Here is a 20507-nt window from a genome sequence, read left to right on the forward strand (position 1 = left end):
TTCAAATCACATGATATTATTTTGTTTTCTTAAGAAAGGGTTTTTTCTCATTGCTGTCTGGTTTTTGTAGCTTTAAGACATGCTGGGGTCACATTTTCAAGGTTTTTCTCTGCAAACACCAGGGCTAGAAACTTTTTTTTTTTTTTTAATGAAAATAGGAAAATTTTCACATAGGTTAAGATTCTCATGTAATTGCATGGCTCCAGGAGCTAGGCCTTCAAGAAAAATAGCTGTCACGAGACGCATGATAAAAGCATGGGCGCTGACAACACTGTAAACATGTTCTCCACCGACATGTCTTCAGTCAAAAGCCTGAGAAAATAGATGTACCTTACGCTGGGCCCTGAAAGAGAGCAAGATCTGGCTCTGACTAACCAAAGAATACAGAGTCACATCCTTCCACCCCAACACACACTAGGAATGATTTTCAGCCTTCAAATCTAGGAACTCTTAGCAGAAGCATCGTGGCCTATCATCTTTCTTCCATGGTGCACACTGTCTCTAGGACCCTAGCAATGCATGACTTCATAGATCAAACTTGCCATTTGAAGTGCACCCTGAAGTAAGTTAGAAGCAAGTGTACGCTTTGGAGAGTGGGTGTAATGTGAACCTTGCAGCTGCCAAGTACGCAGGCATTGGTTGTCACTAGAAGTTGATCATTAGTCGTAGGTGGTTTATAGCCAGTCACTTCTGGAGCTCCAGTACTGCAAGATACATGTTACACTAGGGCTTTTCACCCTTTCTTCTGAGTTGCATTTGTAATCCCTCATCCTCTGAAAGCAATTGCACTAACCTTGTGACCACTGTCTTCAGAATCCAAAGTTCATGGTGTTGGGTAGCTGGTCACCTTTATTAAGTGGTATGGTTGCACAACAGTGTCATGCTTTAATTCTAGCGTTGCAGCAAGGGATAGTCCTTGGGCTACTTCGAAGCTTAGACCATATGTGTGTTTCAGTGGCTTCCTAAAGGAAAGAATGTGGAGTGAAGTCTACAACCTGATCTTTTCTTTTAATTAAAGGCAAGTAGTGAATCTGAAAATGAGAGCCCAAAAAGAAGAGGCCAGAAGCAAATGAGAAAACCGTAAGTCTCTATGGAGAGGGTTTTGAATTGTTTTGGTTTTATTCTAACAGACAATTGTCATTCAGCTGTGTTTGAGGGACACTGTAAAGATAAACATACATAAAAATAATGTAATCGGTTTTCATTAATAACACTTCACATTATTTAAACTGAAACAACTTGTAAAAAGGTGTGTGTTGGGGTGTCCTGCCATTTATAAATCTGTTTACTTCTTTGCACTTTGCTCAGCTTCAACAGGGAACTGGTCAGCTTCGCTTTCTGCTGCTAATTGGTTTCACCTCTTTTGGCTTTTTCATGCACTAGCTTAATGCTAATGTTTTTCAGGTTTCCAGCACTGGAAAGAAAGCTTAAGTCCTAAAAAATTAGTTTTGATTAGAGATATTTGCATGGTTTTTTGGTTGTCCTATTAGGTTTTATATTCTTCTTTTATAAAATAAAATAAACTTCTGGAGAGCTCTCATGTTGTAAAATACGCCACGCCCCCACCCAACATGCTTGACTGTATTCCTTTACATTCATGTAATGTCACCTTTTCCATCCAGACTGTTCCTACAGGCTCGTCTTACCAATAAAAAGAGAATTTCATCCTTGTGAAAACACACAAAATCTAGTTCCTTTTCTTATGCTCTCAAAAATCTTTAAGTGTCTAGAGTTTTAAATGATTTGTATGTGACCTGATACAATGAGGAGCAACAGAATAAGGCTATGAGAAAACCTAGAATATATATATCAATATGCATATAGACCAGGGATTCTCAACCTTTTTCTTTCTGAGTTCTCCCCCACCCCCAACATGCTATAAAAACTCCACGGCCCACTTGTGCTGCAACTGTTTTTCTCCATATAAAAGCCAGGACCAGCGTTAAGGGGTAGCAAGAAGGACAGCTGCCCGGGACCCCATGCCACAGGGGGCCCCATGAAGTTAAGTTGCTCAGGCTTCAGCCTTGGGGCTTGGGGCATGAGATGGGGCTTTGGCTTTCTGCCCTGGGCCCCAGCAAGTCTAATGCCAGCCCTGCTTGGCAGACCTGAAACCTGCTCACGGCCCCCCAGGGGGCTCCGGACCCCTGGTTGAGAACCACTGACGTAGACCACGCTCACCATTCCAAAGCCAGTGCTTTTCAGAAATATGTAGGCAGTAGTCCTAGAAATCACTCTTAGGGGTTCCCCTGATAAGCTCAGAATGCATAAATAAATATTAAAAATAAAATGGAGTGCTTATATTTCAAGCTGTAAGAAATGGCAGCTCTATTAAATATACCATATTACTCTGTTTCCAGCATTGCTTTGACTTTAGAAAATGCATAACTAGATTGGGTAAAGTCTAGGTGATTGAGGTATAGGGCTAGAAGTAGGGAATCGCAACGTGAGACTCAGGTTCTTTCCCTCATTACCAGGGCTGAACAAGTGATTATATTGCAGTGCCAGTGTTGAACTTCCTGTGTCCTGTAGCTCATGTGCTGGCATTAAACCTGATGACTTGAATCTTTGTTTAGCCAGCCAATAGTGTTGAAGTTCCACTGTCCCTCCTGACTTCTGTTTTTGTCCCTAGAGGTAAATGGAAAAGGGAGGCTTCTGGGGAAGAGGAGGATGAAAATGGTGGGGAGCAAGGCTCCAGTGCAGATAGTGAACCAGAACAGAAGAAAGTTAAAGCCAGGAGACCAGTTCTGAGAAGGTGAGGAGGGATTGAATTTACTTTCCCTTTTATATTGTATGTCTCTTTAACTTCCAGTGCTTTTAAAGGTACCCGGTAAGTGACATTCCATAGGAAATTGCTGTTGGAGCAGGTGTGTGTATTCTGGGAGCAGCCAAGGGACAAATTAACAGTCAGCCAAAGTGTGCAATAGTCTCCTGGGGGAAGCAGTTGGAAACCTCACCCTCTTGAGTAATTTATTACTGGCTAATATGCAGGAGGGACCAGTCCTGCACTGAGTGGAGAGGGAATTGTCTGCATGCCCATACAGATCTTTTCCCTCATTGATGTTATCCTCACTTATTCTGTGGCCTGATTCTCCTCTCACGTGAAACTGGTATACATTGGTGTAACTCTGTTGATGTTAGTGGAATTGTTCCTGATTTACATTGGTGTACACAAGAGGAGAGTCAGGCTCTAGGCATCTAATGTTTGGGATGTACACTTCCTTGTGGACTGGGAAGTCCTGCTGAAATGCACTCCTTGTGTACAACGCACTGTATTATATCTTTTTGTTAATACTCATTTTAGAGCAGTGGTCAAAGCCAGTGTTAAAAAGCCCCACAAGCCCCAACGTGGTAAGAGGAGAAAGAAACAAGACTCGTCTGAAGATGAAGATGATGATGAAGATGATGAGACTCCCAAAAGGCAAACCCGGCGCAGAGCGGCCAAAAATGTCAGGTACTGCAGGGCTTTTGAATTGCATAGTAACCAGAGCTGGGGCTTAGAAGTCAGGATACCTGGTTAATGTCAGACTTGCTGTGTAATCTGGAGGAAGGCAAGGAAAACCATGCAGGCAAACTGTGCTCCATGCTGTGTGGAGCTCCACTGCCTCTTTACAAGATTTGGTTCTTGGTCATTTAACCTCTCCATAGCTCATTGTATCCATTTACTGTAAAGCATACAGTACTTGCTTACTACCTCAGACGGGTGTTGGGTGGTTTAGTTAATGTTTCTAAGATGCTTTGAGATCAGATTAAAGATGCTATAGAAGTGCAAAGTATTAGACAGAAATGGATGCAAAATTGCCAGCTGCAGATACTTGTCAGTAGCTAAAAGCTTGTAAAAGATGAGATACGGGTTCCCAGCATTTGGTGGACACCTATTGAAGCAGTCAACATGCTGTTATTCTCATGCTTCAGGGAATAGACCAGCCCCTCACCAGTGAGGGATAGAAAGAAACATTCCCCATAAGCAGGTTATTCCATAATTGCTTACTGCAGGGGTTCTTTTACCTCCTGAAGCAACTGCTACTGTCAGAGGCAGGAGACTGAACTAGATGGACCACTCATCTGATCTTGTATAACTAGCCCTGTTTTTTAAGAGGCAGAGAGTAAACTTTTAGCCCAGCTGAATGGCTGATCTGAGAAATTCAAACAATGTATTACACAGTCAAACCCAACATAGATGCTGGAGGGGCTTGCCTGTGTCATGCCAGGCTGTGTGCGTATGTCTTTGGATTTAAGGAAAGACAAGAGCTTTTTGCCATCTTGGTATTTGGTTTTGTGCAGTTACAAAGAAGACGATGATTTTGAGACGGATTCCGATGACCTGATTGAGATGACTGGGGAAGGGGCCGATGAACAGCAGGACAACAGCGAGACCATTGAGAAAGTCATGGACGTAAGGATTGGAAAGAAAGGAGGTGTGTAGCTTTGAGAGTCAGATTAGGATTCTGGGTCTAGTCACATCCACGGTCTGGTTCTCCTGCACTGGTGTAATGCTGTTGAAGTGTTTGGGTTTTCACCAGTGGAGAAGGATTTTTAAATCTCCTCCTCCACGTGTTTGTTGACCCCCGTCAAAAAATTCTAATAGATTGGTGAGGCATGTTTTATTCCCTTTTACAAAAGCTATGTTGACTCTTTCCAAACACATTGTGTTCATCTGGGTGTCTGATAATTCTGTTCTTTACTATGGTTTCAATCAGTTTGCATGGTACTGAAGTTAGGCTTACTGGCCTGTAATTGCCTGGATCGCCCCTGGAGCCTTTTTAAAAAATTGGCGTTACTTTAGCTATCCTCCATCATCTGGTACAGAGACTAATTTTAAGCAGTTGGTTAAATACCACAGTTAGTTGTTCTGTAGTTTCATATTTGAGTTCCTTCAGAACTTTTGGTCCTGGCGATGTATTACTGTTTAATATAATCAATTTATTCCAAAACCTCCTCTATTGACACCTCAGTCTGGGACAGTTCCTCAGATTTGTCATCTAAAAAGAATGGCTCAGGAGTGGGAATCTCCGTCACATCCTCTGCAGTCAAGACCGATGGGAAGAATTCATTTAATTTCTCCACAATGGCCTTGTCTTCCTTGAGTGCTTCTTTAGCACCTCATTTGTCCAGTGGCTCCACTGATTGTTTGGCAGGCTTCCTGTTTCTGATGTACTTAAAAAAAAATAAAATAAAAAATCTAAGGGGCATTTTGTGTCGAGAGATATTTCCGTATGGTTGTAGTAGGATCAGGAGCTCTGTGGGATGTTCTTTATGCTGCCATAAAAGACGCACTAGCTAGAAAAACAACTCCCTGCTTCAACTCTATTCAGTTTGTTTCACTGCCTGGCTAATAAAAGCACCAATTGCAAACCAATTTAATTTGCAACTTTTTTTTTTTTTCAGCCACTGGTGCTTCCACCACTGTGTATGAGACTGAAGCCAACGGCAACCCCAGCGCTGACTTTGACCCTGAAAAGGATGAGGGAGAGGTTCAATACTTGATCAAGTGGAAGAGCTGGTCGTACATTCACAGCACATGGGAGAGCGAAGAGTCCCTGCAGCAGCAGAAGGTGAAGGGCCTGAAAAAATTAGAGAACTTCAAGAAAAAAGAGGATGAAATCAAACAATGGTACGTTTTTGCCTAAGACAAAAATCAGTGTCTAGCCTTGCTTAGGAGGTTCTTCAGTAGCAGGGGACACCTGAGCTTTGTCCAAGCGACGGCTGTTCAGACAACTTGCCAGAAGCTCATGGTCCTTGCTGGATCACTGCTATCATCTTCAATAAGCAGGGATATTGCTACTCATTATGATGGGAAATTGAAAAGCCTGAGAATTTCCTCTTGTCTGCCCCTCCCTCGCCCCAGCTGGGTTTTCTTCTGCAGAGCCTGTCCGCTGAGGGTAGGGCTCGAGAACTGTTTTCTTTGGCGCCTGACTGGACAAGACAGATCTCTCTTCTGTTCAACATCAGTTTCATGGGTATCGTGCTTGTGGCCATGATGTAAGTCAGATGGGAGGCAGTACTCCGGGGGTTAGAAATCATCCAAATCTGAGTATTGGACCAAGTGCCAGAGAACTAGTCACATATGGATGCAGGGTGCAGAGGCTGCAGGTCCCAGCAAGTGGGGCTGCATGCGTGCCCGTGTAGCTGCATTCTGATGAAGACGAAACGGTACATGCTGGGACATCAGTCAACATCTTTGTATTGAAAATGGGGGCAGCCGCAGGCTCCGTTGTTCAATCTTGCCTCACAAGTTGCTTCTTGGCTGACCCGCTTGAGCAGAAATTCAGGGCTTGACTACACTCAGTTTTTATACCAGTTTAACTCTGTCAGTTTAGAAACCCAGCATGCCCTAGTGTGGCTGCAGGTCTATCTGTATAAAAGTACTTACATGGGGATAGCATATTTAGCTAAGGGTCTAAACTGGTGGAGCTTAATCGGCACAAAAACTGCACAAATCTGCTCTATGAGTACATTTATAGAGTCGCTTATGGCAGTGCTTCCCACTGCTGACCCCTGGTTTTTAAGATGCAGGCAATGTCTGTTCTGCAGCTGGGACCGAGCCTCCCAGCTCGGGCAGGTAGATTCAAGTGGAGCTAGCTCACTAAAGATAGCCATGTGGATGTTACGGCTCGGGCAGCAGCTTCTCAAGCCCTCTCAGCCCCTGGTCTGGGTCTGGGCGACTAACCCAAGCTTCTGCCGCAATGTCCATGCTACTGTTTTTAATGCGCGAACTCAAGGGAAGCGAGCGTGAGTCTGCCTACTGGGGCTGTGAGACTCACTCCCAGCTGCAGTGTGGATAAACCCTGAGCCGTGGGAGAGACAGATGTTGTCACCCAGTACAGCACAGATAAGCAATTAGACATAGTACTGCAAATACATCAGCCCATGCAGTGTACAGTGGTCACACTTTAAAAACTTGCCAGTTTTGTCTTAGATATGGTTTATTTCCAAATTTGCAAAATTCTCTTTCCTTTCTACAGAGAATCTGTGGGCTACTACGGGTATGCAGGTGATGTTATCTAAGGCAACTGGCAAGGTTTACAGGGCAACCTCTGTAAATGTTTTGCAATGTGATGTTTAGTTTGCAGAAAGCTGATTTTATTTAAGGGGTAGGTTATTTTTGGATCCAAGCCTTACTGCACGAATGGGGTCTGTTGATCTCTGGATCAGTGTATGTCCAACTGATGCTGGTAAAAGTCACGCATGTGTGTTAAGGGGAGACATGCTTAGCTCAAGAAGTATTAAAAAAAATGGTGAACTGGTCAGTTTCTAACACAGTAAATCAGTAGGGGGCTTTCGGCATGAACTTGCGGTAAGCCATAACCTAGTGGTAAAATTTTGCAAAAAGTACTCTAAGCAACGTTCCTTCTAAATTTTCTTTATACTGAGCAGGCTACAAACTCCACAGAGTATTATCTTTATTTGCCTTTGGGCAAACTTACGCTCTTATTTTTTTAATATCTTTTTATGCTGAACTAACATGGTGGGGATGGCGAGGGGTGGTCCCACCCAGTATCGCACATTTGTGGGGTCCCAGAACGAAGCCATTTGCTCTGTAGCAGCGACCATAGAAGTCTCTGTGAGTGTGGATGAGTCTGACTGTCTTTCCCCCAGGCTTGGGGTTTCAGACCCTCCACCGGTTGCTCCCAGGAAGGAGCCCAGGCTCCAGCTCCTTCCTCCACCGTCTCTTGGCATCAGCAACTGCTGTGTCCCTGGAAACCAACTGTGCAGGTGTGGGATGTTGTGGCCCCATCAGGCTGCAGCTGTCGAGCCTCTGCTCACCCAGGCTGGCACTGCGGAGCTGGGCCCCTCACCTGAGCTCCTGCATGGGGGGCATCCTCCCTCAACAGCACCGCTGCTGCTGCTGCCGCCTCCTGGCTGAGCCACGCACAATGTGTCCCTGAGACCAGAAGTGCTTTCGCTCCCCTCCGCAGCAAGGAGTGGGACCGCATATACCCTGTGAATGGGCGGAGGGCTGCAGGCAGAGCAGGGTCTTAAATGACCACTGCACGTCCCTGCTGGAGCCAGGAGACGAGAGCCAGTTTCTGACCTGCGTAGTATATACAAGGTTGTTGCGTGGTCATATGTGCGTGCTGTTTACAGGGAACATTGACCCTAAGTCCTATTTTCGAAAGTGATTGAGGCACTTGGGCATCTAAATGCCAGTGACTTTCAAGGAGGCTTAGGGTGTGTCTGCATTGCAGTGAGGTGTGTGACAGCAGCACATGTGGACATACCTGAGCTAGGTTTGATGGAGGCAGCTAGAACAGCAACAGCAATAAGGCTGCACCTGCACAGGCTAGCTGCTCAAGGACATACCCAGGGCTTGTACAGCCCTTGCTGCTCCCAATCCAAGCTAGCTCACACTTCTGATTGCAGTGGAGATGTAGCCTAAGTCTCCTACATGCCCAAGTCGCTATTGAAAATGGGACTTTAAGCTCCTTGGTCATGTCCCTGTCCCTGTCCGAGAACAGATCTTTAAGTAGAAGCGACGCCTGAGAGGTTTCCTTGTGTGGGAGCTGCGAGCCTGTTGGCAACTTCATAGAAATGTAGGGCTGGAAGGGACCTCAAGACATCAAGTCCAGTCCCCTGTGCTGTGGCAGGACAAAGTAAATCTATACCATCCCTGGCAAGTGTTCGGGGGGGATTAAGAACAGGCTGGACAATGACGGGGATTCCACAAGCTCCTTTGGAAGCCTATTCCAGAGCTTAAATACTTTTATTGTTAGAAAGGTTTTCCCGATATCTAACCTATGTCTCCTTTGTTTTAGATTAAGGCCATTCAGTACTTCTTGTCCTTCAGTGGACATGGAGAGCAATTGATCACCATCTTTTTTGTAACAGCCCTTAACATATTTGAAGACTGTTATCAGATTTCCCCCCTCTCAGTTGTTTTTTTCAGGACTAAACGTGCCTGGTTTTTTTAACCTTCCTTCATAGGTCAAGTTTTCTAAACCTTCTATTGCTTTTGTTGCGCTTCTCTGGACCTCTCCAGTTTGTCCACATCTTTCTTGAAGTGTAGTGCGCAGAACTGGACACATTACTTCAGCTGTCATATCACAGTATGTTCTGGGATACCGGAGTGCTGAGGGTTCCCTCCTTATGTAAAAACTTATGTATTTTGGCTTTGTGGAGGAGAAGCTCACAAAAGTTTCAGGGAAAATCCTTATATATTTCTCTGTATTGTTTCATTGTGAATAACCTGTTCCTTTAGAAGCATTAAGAGGAATATTTGCTAAGCAATTGTAAACTTGGATTTAGTTACCCTAAGTTATGAGATTATATAGGCAGGTAGAGTTTTAACAGCTGGTCTTGAGCATCGCTTTCCACAAAGCGAGCAGAAGTAGAATTGTTCTTACATATGCTTCTCCCCCTACCCCCATTTCTTTTCTCTCCAGGCTAGCCAAGGTAACTCCTGAAGACGTGGAATACTTCAGCTGCCAACAGGAGCTCGCTGCAGAGTTGAACAAACAGTATCAGATAGTGGAGAGAGTGATCGGTAAGTGAAATAGAATCATAGAATTATAGACTTTAAGATCAGAAGGGACCATTATGATTGTCTAGTCTGACCTCCTGCACAATGCAGGCCGCAGAATCTCACCCACCCACTCTTGTATCAAACCCCTAACCTATGTCTGAACTACTGACGTCCTCAAATTGTGGTTTAAAGACTTCAAGGTGCAGAGAATCCTCCAGCAAGTGACCCGTGCCCCACACTGCAGAGGAAGGCGAAAAACTCCCAGAGGCTCTGCCAATCAGCCCTGGAGGAAAATTCCTTCTCAACCCCAAATATGGCGATTAGCTAAACCCTGAGCATGTGCGCAAGATTTAATGCACCTTTCTAATAAAGGAGTAGTAAGACCCAGGAATTCACGTTTTATTTGGGTCACAAGAATGAATGTGTGGTGTTTTCACACCTCTCTGGGGAATAAACTGGTGCTATGTATCCTGTAATGTGTGGAAATCTAAAGGTTAAAGCACAGGAGATCTGGGTTCTAGTGATGCATCTGCAAACAACTTGAGCAAGTCACTTTCCCTCTCTTTGCCTCAGTTGTCCCAACTGTAAAGTGGGATTAATAATCCCTATTTCCTCGGGGTGCCTTGATTAATTTATTACTGTTTGTAAAGTGCTTTGGAATCTTTAGATGGAAGATTCTGTTGAAGAGCAAAAGTAGAGTGTTGTGAGGACCTCTCAGGATAACATTGTTTGACAGTGAAGCTTGCATGTCAGCTCAGGGTTTAGGTTTTTATGAGTAGTGACAAAATGTGGTGGTGTAGCTTTCACAGCAGCTCAGTAACATCACACTGATCTCAGCAGGAGCTGTGGGTATCCAATGCCTTTGGAAACTAGGCCTGAAGAGTTCAGTGGTGGTCTCTAAAAATCTTTCTATGCATTGTAGAGAACGTTTAAAAAACCCTCCTAACTGGTGGGAACTGTAGAATATCTTTTATGCATCTCATCCTGGTGATTAAGACACTAAAACCATTCTTTGTTTGCTTCTGAAAACGTAGCTGTGAAGACCAGCAAGTCTGCAATGGGACATTCTGAGTTCCCAGGTAAAGTGGCCTTTAACTCCCTTTCTGGCTCCTCTAACTAATGCTATTAGCCGTGACATGTATTATGGCGGCAGTCTAAGGTCATGACTGCCTTAGAGTTCAGTTGCTCATGGTTGCGTTTCTGTAATGTGTTGCAGCTCACAGTCGGAAATTGTCCTCTAATGAGCCCGAATATCTGTGCAAGTGGATGGGGTTGCCGTATGCAGAGTGCAGCTGGGAAGATGAGGCCTTGATTAGCAAGAAGTTTCAACACTGCATTGACAGCTTCAACCATCGCAACAACTCCAAAACCATTCCCACTCGGGACTGCAAGGTTCGCACGCTTCCTTTCTCTCTTGTGGTGGGCTTGCTCTGGGTTTCTGAATGCTGAAGTTCGCGCTGTATTTAGATAAGTGATGCAAGATTTTCTACGGGGATGGTTATCACTTGAGGAGATCGCCTTTGCCTTTCTCCCTCTCGCATGTCAGTTTTTTTTCCAGGGGTTCTCTGCATCCTTTTCAGTTCCTTCTCCCAATTCTCAAGGCCCTGAAACACATACACCATCTGTTCCTTGAAAACCAATGGCTGGGACTCCCCTTGGAGAGCTCTTTAACTCGACTTCCTTAGTCGTCTGGAGGGGTTAGTGCTAAGCTTTACAAATCACTTACTCCCTCTTGCTTAGCAGCTATCCGTGCTGTCTTTTCAGCATGCTAAGGTCAGGCTGGCATAGAACGCAGAATCAAGAATTGGCATGAGTTAACCCAGGAATTCAAAGGAAATAACAATGGAACTTTATATCCGTGGGAAGTGTCTGTAATAGGTTCCTACTAGGGCTGTTGATTAATCACAGTTAACTCACATAATTAACTCAAAAAAAATTAATTGTGATTAAAAAAAAATAATCTCAATTAATTGCACTATTAAACAATATAATACCAAGCGAAATTTATTAAATATTTTTGGATGTTTTTCTACATTTTCAAATATATTGATTTCTTTTACAACACCAGAATACCAAGTGTACAGTGCTTACTTTATATTATTTTTGATTACAAATGTTTGCACTGTAAAAATGATAAACAAAATAAATAGTATTTTTCAATTTACCTCATACAAGTACTGTAGTGCAGTCTCTTTATTGTGAAAGTATACCGTACAAATGTAGATTTTGTTTGTTTGTTACAGAATCTGCACTCAAAAACAAAACAATGTAAAACTTTAGAACCTACAAGTCCACTCAGTTCTAGTTCTACAGCCAGTTGTTAAGACAAACAAGTTTGTTTACATTTACAGTAGATAATGCTGCCTGCTTCTTCTTTACAATGTCACCTGAAAGTGAGAACAGGTGTTCACGTGGCACTTTTGTAGCCGACATTGCAAGGTATTTACGTGCCAGATATGCTAAACATTCATATAATCAAAAATGAATATAAAGTGAGCACTGTACACTTTGTATTCTGTATTGTAATTGAAATCGATATATTTTAAAATGTAGAAAACATCCAAAAATATATAAATAAATGGTATTTCATTATTAACAGCGCGATTAATCGTGTGATCAATCGCGATTAATTTTTTTAATCGCTTGACAGTCCTAGTTCCTACCCATCTAAAATACATCAGACTTCCTGGATAAATATATCCTCTCCAATTCCTGTTGATCCAAGAGAAAATAAGGCATATAAATAGTCTCTTCCTTAGGGGGGAAAGCAGACTTCTGCTAAGTGTTGAGTGAATTTCTACCAGTGTTTTGGAATGAATGCTCACTATTTTTGTACAATTACTTTGTCTAAAGCAACAGAGGGTCCTGTGGCACCTTTGAGACTAACAGAAGTACTGGGAGCATAAGCTTTCGTGGGTAAGAACCTCACTTCTTCAGATGCAAGTAATGGAAATCTCCAGAGGCAGGTATATATCAGTGTGGAGATAACGAGGTTAGTTCAATCAGGGAGGGTGAGGTGCTCTGCTAGCAGTTGAGGTGTGAACACCAAGGGAGGAGAAACTGTTTCTGTAGTTGGATAGCCATTCACAGTCTTTGTTTAATCCTGATCTGATGGTGTCAAATTTGCAAATGAACTGGAGCTCAGCAGTTTCTCTTTGGAGTCTGGTCCTGAAGTTTTTTTGCTGTAAGATGGCTACCTTAACATCTGCTATTGTGTGACCAGGGAGGTTGAAGTGTTCTCCTACAGGTTTTTGTATATTGCCATTCCTGATATCTGACTTGTGTCCATTTATCCTCTTGCGTAGTGACTGTCCAGTTTGGCCAATGTACATAGCAGAAGGGCATTGCTGGCATATGATGGCATATATAACATTGGTGGACGTGCAGGTGAATGAGCCGGTGATGTTGTAGCTGATCTGGTTAGGTCCAGTGATGGTGTTGCTGGTATAGATATGTGGGCAGAGTTGGCATCGAGGTTTGTTGCATGGGTTGGTTCCTGAGTTAGAGTTGTTATGGTGCGGTGCGTGGTTCCACCCACCCATGCAACAAACCGCGATGCCAACTCTGCCCACATATCTATACCAGCAACACCATCACTGGACCTAACCAGATCAGCTACAACATCACCGGCTCATTCACCTGCACGTCCACCAATGTTATATATGCCATCATATGCCAGCAATGCCCCTCTGCTATGTACATTGGCCAAACTGGACAGTCACTATGCAAGAGGATAAATGGACACAAGTCAGATATCAGGAATGGCAATATACAAAAACCTGTAGGAGAACACTTCAACCTCCCTGGCCACACAATAGCAGATGTAAAGGTAGCCATCTTACAGCAAAAAAACTTCAGGACCAGACTCCAAAGAGAAACTGCTGAGCTCCAGTTCATTTGCAAATTTGACACCATCAGATCAGGATTAAACAAAGACTGTGAATGGCTATCCAACTACAGAAACAGTTTCTCCTCCCTTGGTGTTCACACCTCAACTGCTAGCAGAGCACCTCACCCTCCCTGATTGAACTAACCTTGTTATCTCCACACTGATATATACCTGCCTCTGGAGATTTCCATTACTTGCATCTGAAGAAGTGAGATTCTTACCCACGAAAGCTTATGCTCCCAATACTTCTGTTAGTCTCAAACGTGCCACAGGACCCTCTGTTGCTTTTTACAGATTCAGACTAACACGGCTACCCCTCTGTTACTTTGTCTAATATCACAGATAGATAGATGAATCCCTTTGCATCTTATCCCATCTATAAATTGGGCACAATAATACTTATGTACCCAGAGGTGGAATATGGGGCTTAATACTTGTAAAATGCTTCATGAGCCACATTATAAAAGGGGGAGTTAGAAATGCAAAGTTTTAGTATTACTGAAAGAAAAGGCAACACTCCAGGGAGGAAGAGGAATAGAGGATGTTGCACCATATCAATTAAAATGAAGGGGGCAGGGAGATGATAAAAGAATGAAGCGAAGAAAAGAGGCCGAGGGCGATGTCCCACAGCTCTGATACTCTGAGATTGGGCGGGCAAGCAGAAGGTGCTAGCAAACTGTTGTCACTGATGGATCTCGTTGCTGCCGAGTGGGTGGCTAAATTGCAGTTACAAGTACTCTCTCTGTATATATCATATACCCATGTATCACTGCAGTTTTTATTTATTTAGTGAGTTCAAAGGCCTGCCTCATTCTTTTCTTCAGTGAGTTTAAGGAGTCTGCCTTTTTAGGTGTTGAAGCAGAGACCCAGGTTTGTTGCTTTGAAGAAACAGCCTTCTTACATTGGTGGCGAGAACCTGGAGCTCCGAGATTACCAGCTGGAGGGGCTCAACTGGCTTGCTCACTCGTGGTGCAAGTATGTAATGCTCTTGTTTTGGGTAATGCTCTAGTTTTATTCAGGGTTGCAGTTTTTAGAGCTATTGAGCCATATTTAGTCATCATGTTTCCCTGTTACACCACAGCAGGATCTGGCTCTGTTGTTGTGATGTTTTTACCTGCCCTGCTTCAGCACCTTTAAAGCCCAGGATCTCAAACGTTGTCACACACATCCAGCAAAAATATCCAGGCCTCCTGCTAAAAGGGGAGGAAAAATTCTCTCTTTTTGGCAACGAAGGGGGAACCCAGTTGCATTGCTAGGATTCAGTATGAACCCGTGCACACGAAGCACCATCTTGATTTGACTGCCTTGCTGTTTCTTTGGCACTGCAGGATTGGCAAATGGAGACCATCGTAAAATGTGAGCTCAAGAGATAGTGAGAGAAGATCTTCTCCCCTCATTGTCCTGTGGGGCATGGTCTCTGATGTGCATGGGCAGGTGTGTTTCGCTGGCTCAATGCTGGGGAGATAGAATAATATGTTTGGTTCACTGGCCTGAGCCAGTGTGGCAAACCCTGTTTACCTGATAATCAATCAGAAGATAAATCTCTCTCTCTTAGCTTTCTTGAGCCATCTCCGTAGGAGAGACCCATCGTTTGAGAAACACTCTTCTAACTCTGTTGACTTTTTGTCTTTGCATTTGCTTGCCAATTTGGTGGCAAATGCAGTCCAAACTTTGACCCTGTCACTCATAAGTGATTCTTTGTAGAGCAGGTCAGTCTGAATTGCTCTGGGATCTGCTTGGCAGTAGTTCAGTGACCTTTTGCAAGGCATACATTTCATTCTCTGTCATTACTTGTTGGCACTTAGTAAATTGATACAGCGTTATATTTATTACACCTTTATTTTTGTTTCTCCACCTTTCAGGAACAACAGCGTGATCTTGGCTGATGAAATGGGCTTGGGGAAGACTATCCAGACAATATCATTCCTCTCCTATCTCTTCTATCAGCATCAGCTGTATGGCCCCTTCCTGATAGTGGTGCCCTTGTCCACTCTGACCTCATGGCAGAGAGAGTTTGAAATCTGGGCACCAGAGATTAACGTGGTCGTTTACATAGGAGACATGATGAGCAGAAACACGGTGTGTAAATAAAAGGCAGGGCGGGTGGGAGAGGGGAGAAAGCCTCATGCAGAAAGAAAATCTCTGTGCATAGATTATATGTAGCGTATGGTTCTGTAGAGAGGCAAACTCTGGGTTGACATTATAGCTATAACTGTGTAGTTTGGCCAGGTTCACTAGAGTAGAGGCCTCTGGGTCTCGGCCTTCCCATCGCTTAAATAATGTGTGTACAGTGATTGTTTTATTGAGCAATGGAGGTGCAGACAGGTAGGACTTTATGGGGCAATATAGGAAGCCTCAGGTTATGACTAATAATGAGACAGTTAATATCAAATGAATACAGATAATGGGAGGATTAAACTGCCCAGGAGATCTGGTTTAAATTATTGGCTCTGCTGCAGACTGCCTCTCTGAGTTTGGGTAAATCACATGATCTCTGTGCCTCAGTTCCCCATCTGTAAAAGGAGGATGATAATCCTTCCTCTTGCCCACCCTTTGTCTCTCCCCTCTGTAGATTATGGACTCTTCGGGGGAGTCTGTCTCTTACCATGTGTCTGTACAGCACCTAGCACAGTGGGCCACGTTCTTGGCTGGGACCCGTGGGTGCTACAGATAATAAGAATGGAGTGTGCCCCTTTAACAGCTCCGGTTGACGTTTGTGTCTGAACTGTTGTCTTCTCTCCCAGATCCGTGAATATGAGTGGATCCATTCTCAGACTAAAAGGCTGAAGTTCAATGCACTTATCACAACATATGAGATCCTCCTCAAAGATAAGGTATGTAGTGGGCAAGGGGTATTTCACATAAACTACCTCATGCTGCACAAATGGGGCTGCCTCCCTCCAAACCAGTGTGTCTTGCACTGTTCGTAGACCATACGATGATGCTCCAAAGCTGTTTCTTTCCCCCCACTGCACCCCTCTGGTAATTGAGAACACATAGATGCAGCCTACCATTACTTGGCGTGCTTACAAAACTACAGAGTCTGCTATAAATATTGCACAGTAGTAGTATTGTTCATGATTACACATACTTATAAAGCACCTCTCACTGTGGTATCTGGGCTAGCTGTATCGGTCTTAATTTGGACTATTAACATACTCAGTAAGAAGAACAAAACACTTCATTCCCTTGCTGCCCACAAGTGTTTGACGTGGGCTGGAGAGGGAGGGTGTTGGAATTGGGGATGGTAGGGTTAATGCACCCCCCATATCAGAGGGATGAAATCACATGGCTTTTACACTTACAGAAAGAGAGAGCTGCCTGGAGTGTGCCAGAAGGCCCTACCAATGAATCACTGAATCCAGTGTGAGAACAGAGAACTTGAAAAAAAAAAAATACTGAGTGGTGAATACACCGCTTTATCGCCACAGGCAGATTAGCTGCTCTGGTGTTGATGATTCCCCAGCGCAGTGCATGCTGGGGCTTGTGAGCACAGCAGGGACTCCGCAGTCATGGGGGCGGGAGGTGGATTAAAGGAAGAGGAATGTGGGATAGGGAAGGGTTGTGCTTTAGGAATTTAAAAAGAAGAAATGGTCGATTTAAAATCCATCTGTTAGCTGAAATATGTTTGGGGCATTTAGCTTGTAAATGTTTCTGTTCACCTCTGAGTGGAGCCAGAATTGGTATGGCGTGCTTGTCCCAAAGGCATGTCGCCAAAAGAAATGCTTCTTGGTTAGGCACACTGAAGACAGAAGGTGCTCAGACACCACAGCGATGGGTGCAGTATAAGAATTTGAATAGAACATAATGGAACGCAATTATTGCAACACTACACAGCTGACGTCAGGCCCACAGAGAAATGAACATCAAACACTTGTGGGGCCAGTCTGATCTGGTGTGTCCTTTGGTTTTGTTTTTTTGCTCCAGACTGTTCTGGGCAGCATTAATTGGGCCTTTCTGGGTGTGGACGAAGCCCATCGGTTGAAGAACGATGACTCTTTGCTGTATAAAACTCTGATTGATTTCAAGTCCAACCACAGGCTCCTGATCACTGGGACCCCGCTTCAGAATTCTCTCAAAGAGCTCTGGTCACTGCTGCACTTTATCATGCCGGAGAAGTAAGCCTCCTTACTGTGTACTTCAAAAGATACCAGTATGTGTTCATTGTCAAATACCATCTCTTAACTAGACACGGAGTATGAAATGACTTAGTTTTGGAAGACACAGAAAGAAGTGAGTAAAACTTGAATGGGTGAGAGTCACAGAGGGGGAAAACCCAATGAAGAGGGAAAGTGGCAAGGGCTGAGAGGTAAATGAATGGTGCAAGGAGGTAAACTGTGTTGGCAACAGGCGGGCTGGGTAACGCCTCCATCACTGTCTTCTGGGAGGGCCACATCCAAAGAGCCAAACGCCTGTTTTAAGCAACCATTCAAACCATTTTCAAGGCTTCGATTAAAAAAAGGAGGCCCATGAATGAGACAGTAAAATAACAGGGGGCAAAAAAAGCAAATTTCAAAACTGTGAAACACAATCTAGTTGGAAGATTCTTTCCACGGAGGGAGCTACAGACTATACAAAAACTGCTGCCACGTGAGCATTGCTCCAGGACAGAATAAGGGGCCTTTGGGTTGACTGTGATTTTAACTGAGGAGGATCCGTATGGAGCCACAAAGATCAAGGTGTAAAAACATTTAAAAATGCCATAGTCCCATTTTCAAAAGTGACCTGGGCTCTTAGAAGCCTGAATCTCATTGGCTCTCAATGAGATTTGGGATCCTAAGCGTCTGAGTCATTTTTGAAAATGAGATGTGGGCTCCTAAGTCACTTAGGCATTGTTTGAAACTTTTACCCTGTGGCTAATAATGTGATGCAGGCCTCTTGAAGAAGTGAAGAAAAAGAGCTGGAGATCCTTTGGCTATAATTAAAAGGCTACGATTTAGTCATGGCCGTCACGGATTCCGTGACTTTACTGGACCTCCGTGACTTTGTGCGCCCCTGGTCCGCGGCTTGCGGCGGGAGCCATGTGCCCAGATACCGCTCCCAGGGCTGCAGCGGGGGGCCGCCTGCCTTTCTCGGCCAGCTGCGTCTAGGGTTGTGCGTCTGTGCTTGGGGTTAGAGCTGGGACTGTGTGCTCCTGCCCCACAGCTGCGGCCAGCCCCAGAGGTGGGGCTGTGCGCCGCCCTCTCCCCCCATGGCCACACACCCCTGTTGTGACTGCAGCTGCTAGAGCCAGAGCTGTGGGGACTTGGCCTATCAGTGCCCCCCTATTGGACTCCAGCTGTCATTCCTCCCCTGCCCCCCCACTTAGCCCTGCTCTCTTATTTTTAGTAAAAGCATGGACAGGTCACGGGCACCCATGAATTTTTGTTTATTGCCCATGACCTGTCCGTGACTTTTACTAAAAATAACTGTGACAGAATCTTAACCTTAGCTATAATGTACCTGCTACAGCGATTGTAACCTGCTTCTGAGATACTGAATTATTTTGATGGCTTAATGGAAGTGGTATTCTTCACTTCCTGTCTCAAACTGTTGCATAGTGTTTCTGTGCACTGTTTAGATTGCCATTTAATTCAGCTGGTTTTGGATCAGGCCCTTAAACTGCTGACACATTATACCCCCACAGCATTTACATCTCACCAATCTGTTACCCTGGGTACAGTTCGGAATCTGTGGGGTAAAGTATTAAGGACATATGAGGTGTGAGTTGGTAGCAGATGGCTTAGAAACACAAGGCGGGTGAGGTAATATCTTTTATTGGCCCAACTTCTGTTGGTGAGAGAGACAAGCTTTCGAGCCACACAGAGCTCTTCTTCAGGTCTGGGAAAGGAACTTCCAGCGTCACAGGAAAATGCCAAGCGCAATTTATTGTTTAGCATAAGTAATTAGTGCACATTGTAAGAGACCATTCAAGGTAAAATGGCCTTTTAACACCCCTGCAGTCATAGGACAAAAAAGGGGGCTAGTGGGTTGCAGATTGTTGTAATAAGCCATAAATCCAGTGTCTTTATTAAGACCATGGTTTTTAGCGTCTAGTGAAGTTATGAATTTAAGTTCCCAGGTTCTTCTTTTGAAGGTGTTGTGCAGGTTTCCTTTGAGGATGAGGACTGAGAGGTGAGATATGGAGTGATTGTTCCGTGAAAAGGGTTCACCCCCGGGTGAATCATGCTTGTCTTTTATCATTTTTCTGTGTGAGTTCATTCAAGAGTGCAGTGATTGTCTGGTTTTGCCCACATAGTTGTTATTTAATGTTTAGTAAACTGGATGGGGTACACCACATGTGATAGGCATGTGTAGGACTCATGGATCTTGAAAGATGTGTTGGGGGTGGTATTGATAGTTGTAGCAGTGGAGGTGTCTCCAGGTTTTGCATCTGTTGTTCTGGCAGGGTCTGGTGTCACTTTAAGTTGGTGAGTCCTGATCTGTGAGGAATTTGCTTCTGATGAGGTTGGGGGGTTGTTTGAAGGCCAGAAGTGGGGGTTGAGGAAAGATTTCTTTCAGGATGTGGTCCCTATTGAATAGGGGTTGTAACTGTTTAATGATACCCCATATGTGTTCCAGCATAGGGTGGTAGATGACAACTAGGGGTGTGCAGTCAGAGGGTTTTTCCCCTGTATTAAAGCAGGTTCTCATGGGGTATTTGGGTGACCCCCTTCCTGGATGCAATCTACTTCTCTGGTGGAGTGTCCTTGTTTGGTGAAGGCAGTTCTGAGTTTAAGGTGTGTGTCCCAGACTGTCTCCTCGGAGCATATTTTGTGGTGTCTGAGGGCTTGGCTGTAGATAACAGATTTCTTTGTGTGTTTGAGGGGGTTACTAGATCTGTGAAGGTGAGTGTGGTGATCCGTGGGTTTTTTGTATGTTGTTACCTGTAGGGCTCTATTGTTGAAGCTGACCATGGTGTCCATGAAGTTGATGCTGGTGGTGTGGGAGTGATCTAGAGAGAGCTTGCTGGATGGGTAGAAGTGGCTGAAGTTGTGGTGGAAATCTATGAGGAAATTTAGATAATCTGTCCAGAGGATGAAAATGTCATCGACATATCTCATGTATCATTGGTTTTGTAGTGCCTTTGTCCAGAAAATCTTCCTCAAGGTGGCCCAAGAAGAGGTTAGCATATTGGGGAACCATCCTAGTTCTCATGTCTGTTTCTGTGGTGTGGAC

At 44.3% G+C, this 20507-nt stretch overlaps 1 protein-coding gene across 10 annotated transcripts in view; it reads left to right on the plus strand.

The window, feature by feature from the left end:
- The window catches only part of CHD2 (chromodomain helicase DNA binding protein 2), an 87055-nt gene that overhangs the window by 31550 nt on the left and 34998 nt on the right, over positions 1–20507 (plus strand). For 8 of the 10 annotated variants that reach the window (XM_034784272.1, XM_034784267.1, XM_034784268.1 and 5 more), the window contains 12 exons: positions 1019–1080; positions 2630–2752; positions 3302–3451; positions 4282–4415; positions 5386–5611; positions 9381–9481; positions 10495–10539; positions 10677–10852; positions 14200–14324; positions 15212–15428; positions 16094–16183; positions 17277–17467. In XM_034784272.1, coding sequence (XP_034640163.1) covers positions 1019–1080; positions 2630–2752; positions 3302–3451; positions 4282–4415; positions 5386–5611; positions 9381–9481; positions 10495–10539; positions 10677–10852; positions 14200–14324; positions 15212–15428; positions 16094–16183; positions 17277–17467 — 1640 coding nt within the window. Of the gene's footprint in view, positions 1–1018; positions 1081–2629; positions 2753–3301; positions 3452–4281; positions 4416–5385; positions 5612–9380; positions 9482–10494; positions 10540–10676; positions 10853–14199; positions 14325–15211; positions 15429–15921; positions 16043–16093; positions 16184–17276; positions 17468–20507 lie in introns of those variants that run through there. The other 2 variants (XM_034784274.1, XM_034784271.1) reach the window with 2 other exon arrangements.

Source organism: Trachemys scripta, chromosome 10 (assembly GCF_013100865.1).
Source record: "Trachemys scripta elegans isolate TJP31775 chromosome 10, CAS_Tse_1.0, whole genome shotgun sequence".
In the NCBI taxonomy this organism is placed as follows: domain Eukaryota; kingdom Metazoa; phylum Chordata; order Testudines; family Emydidae; genus Trachemys; species Trachemys scripta.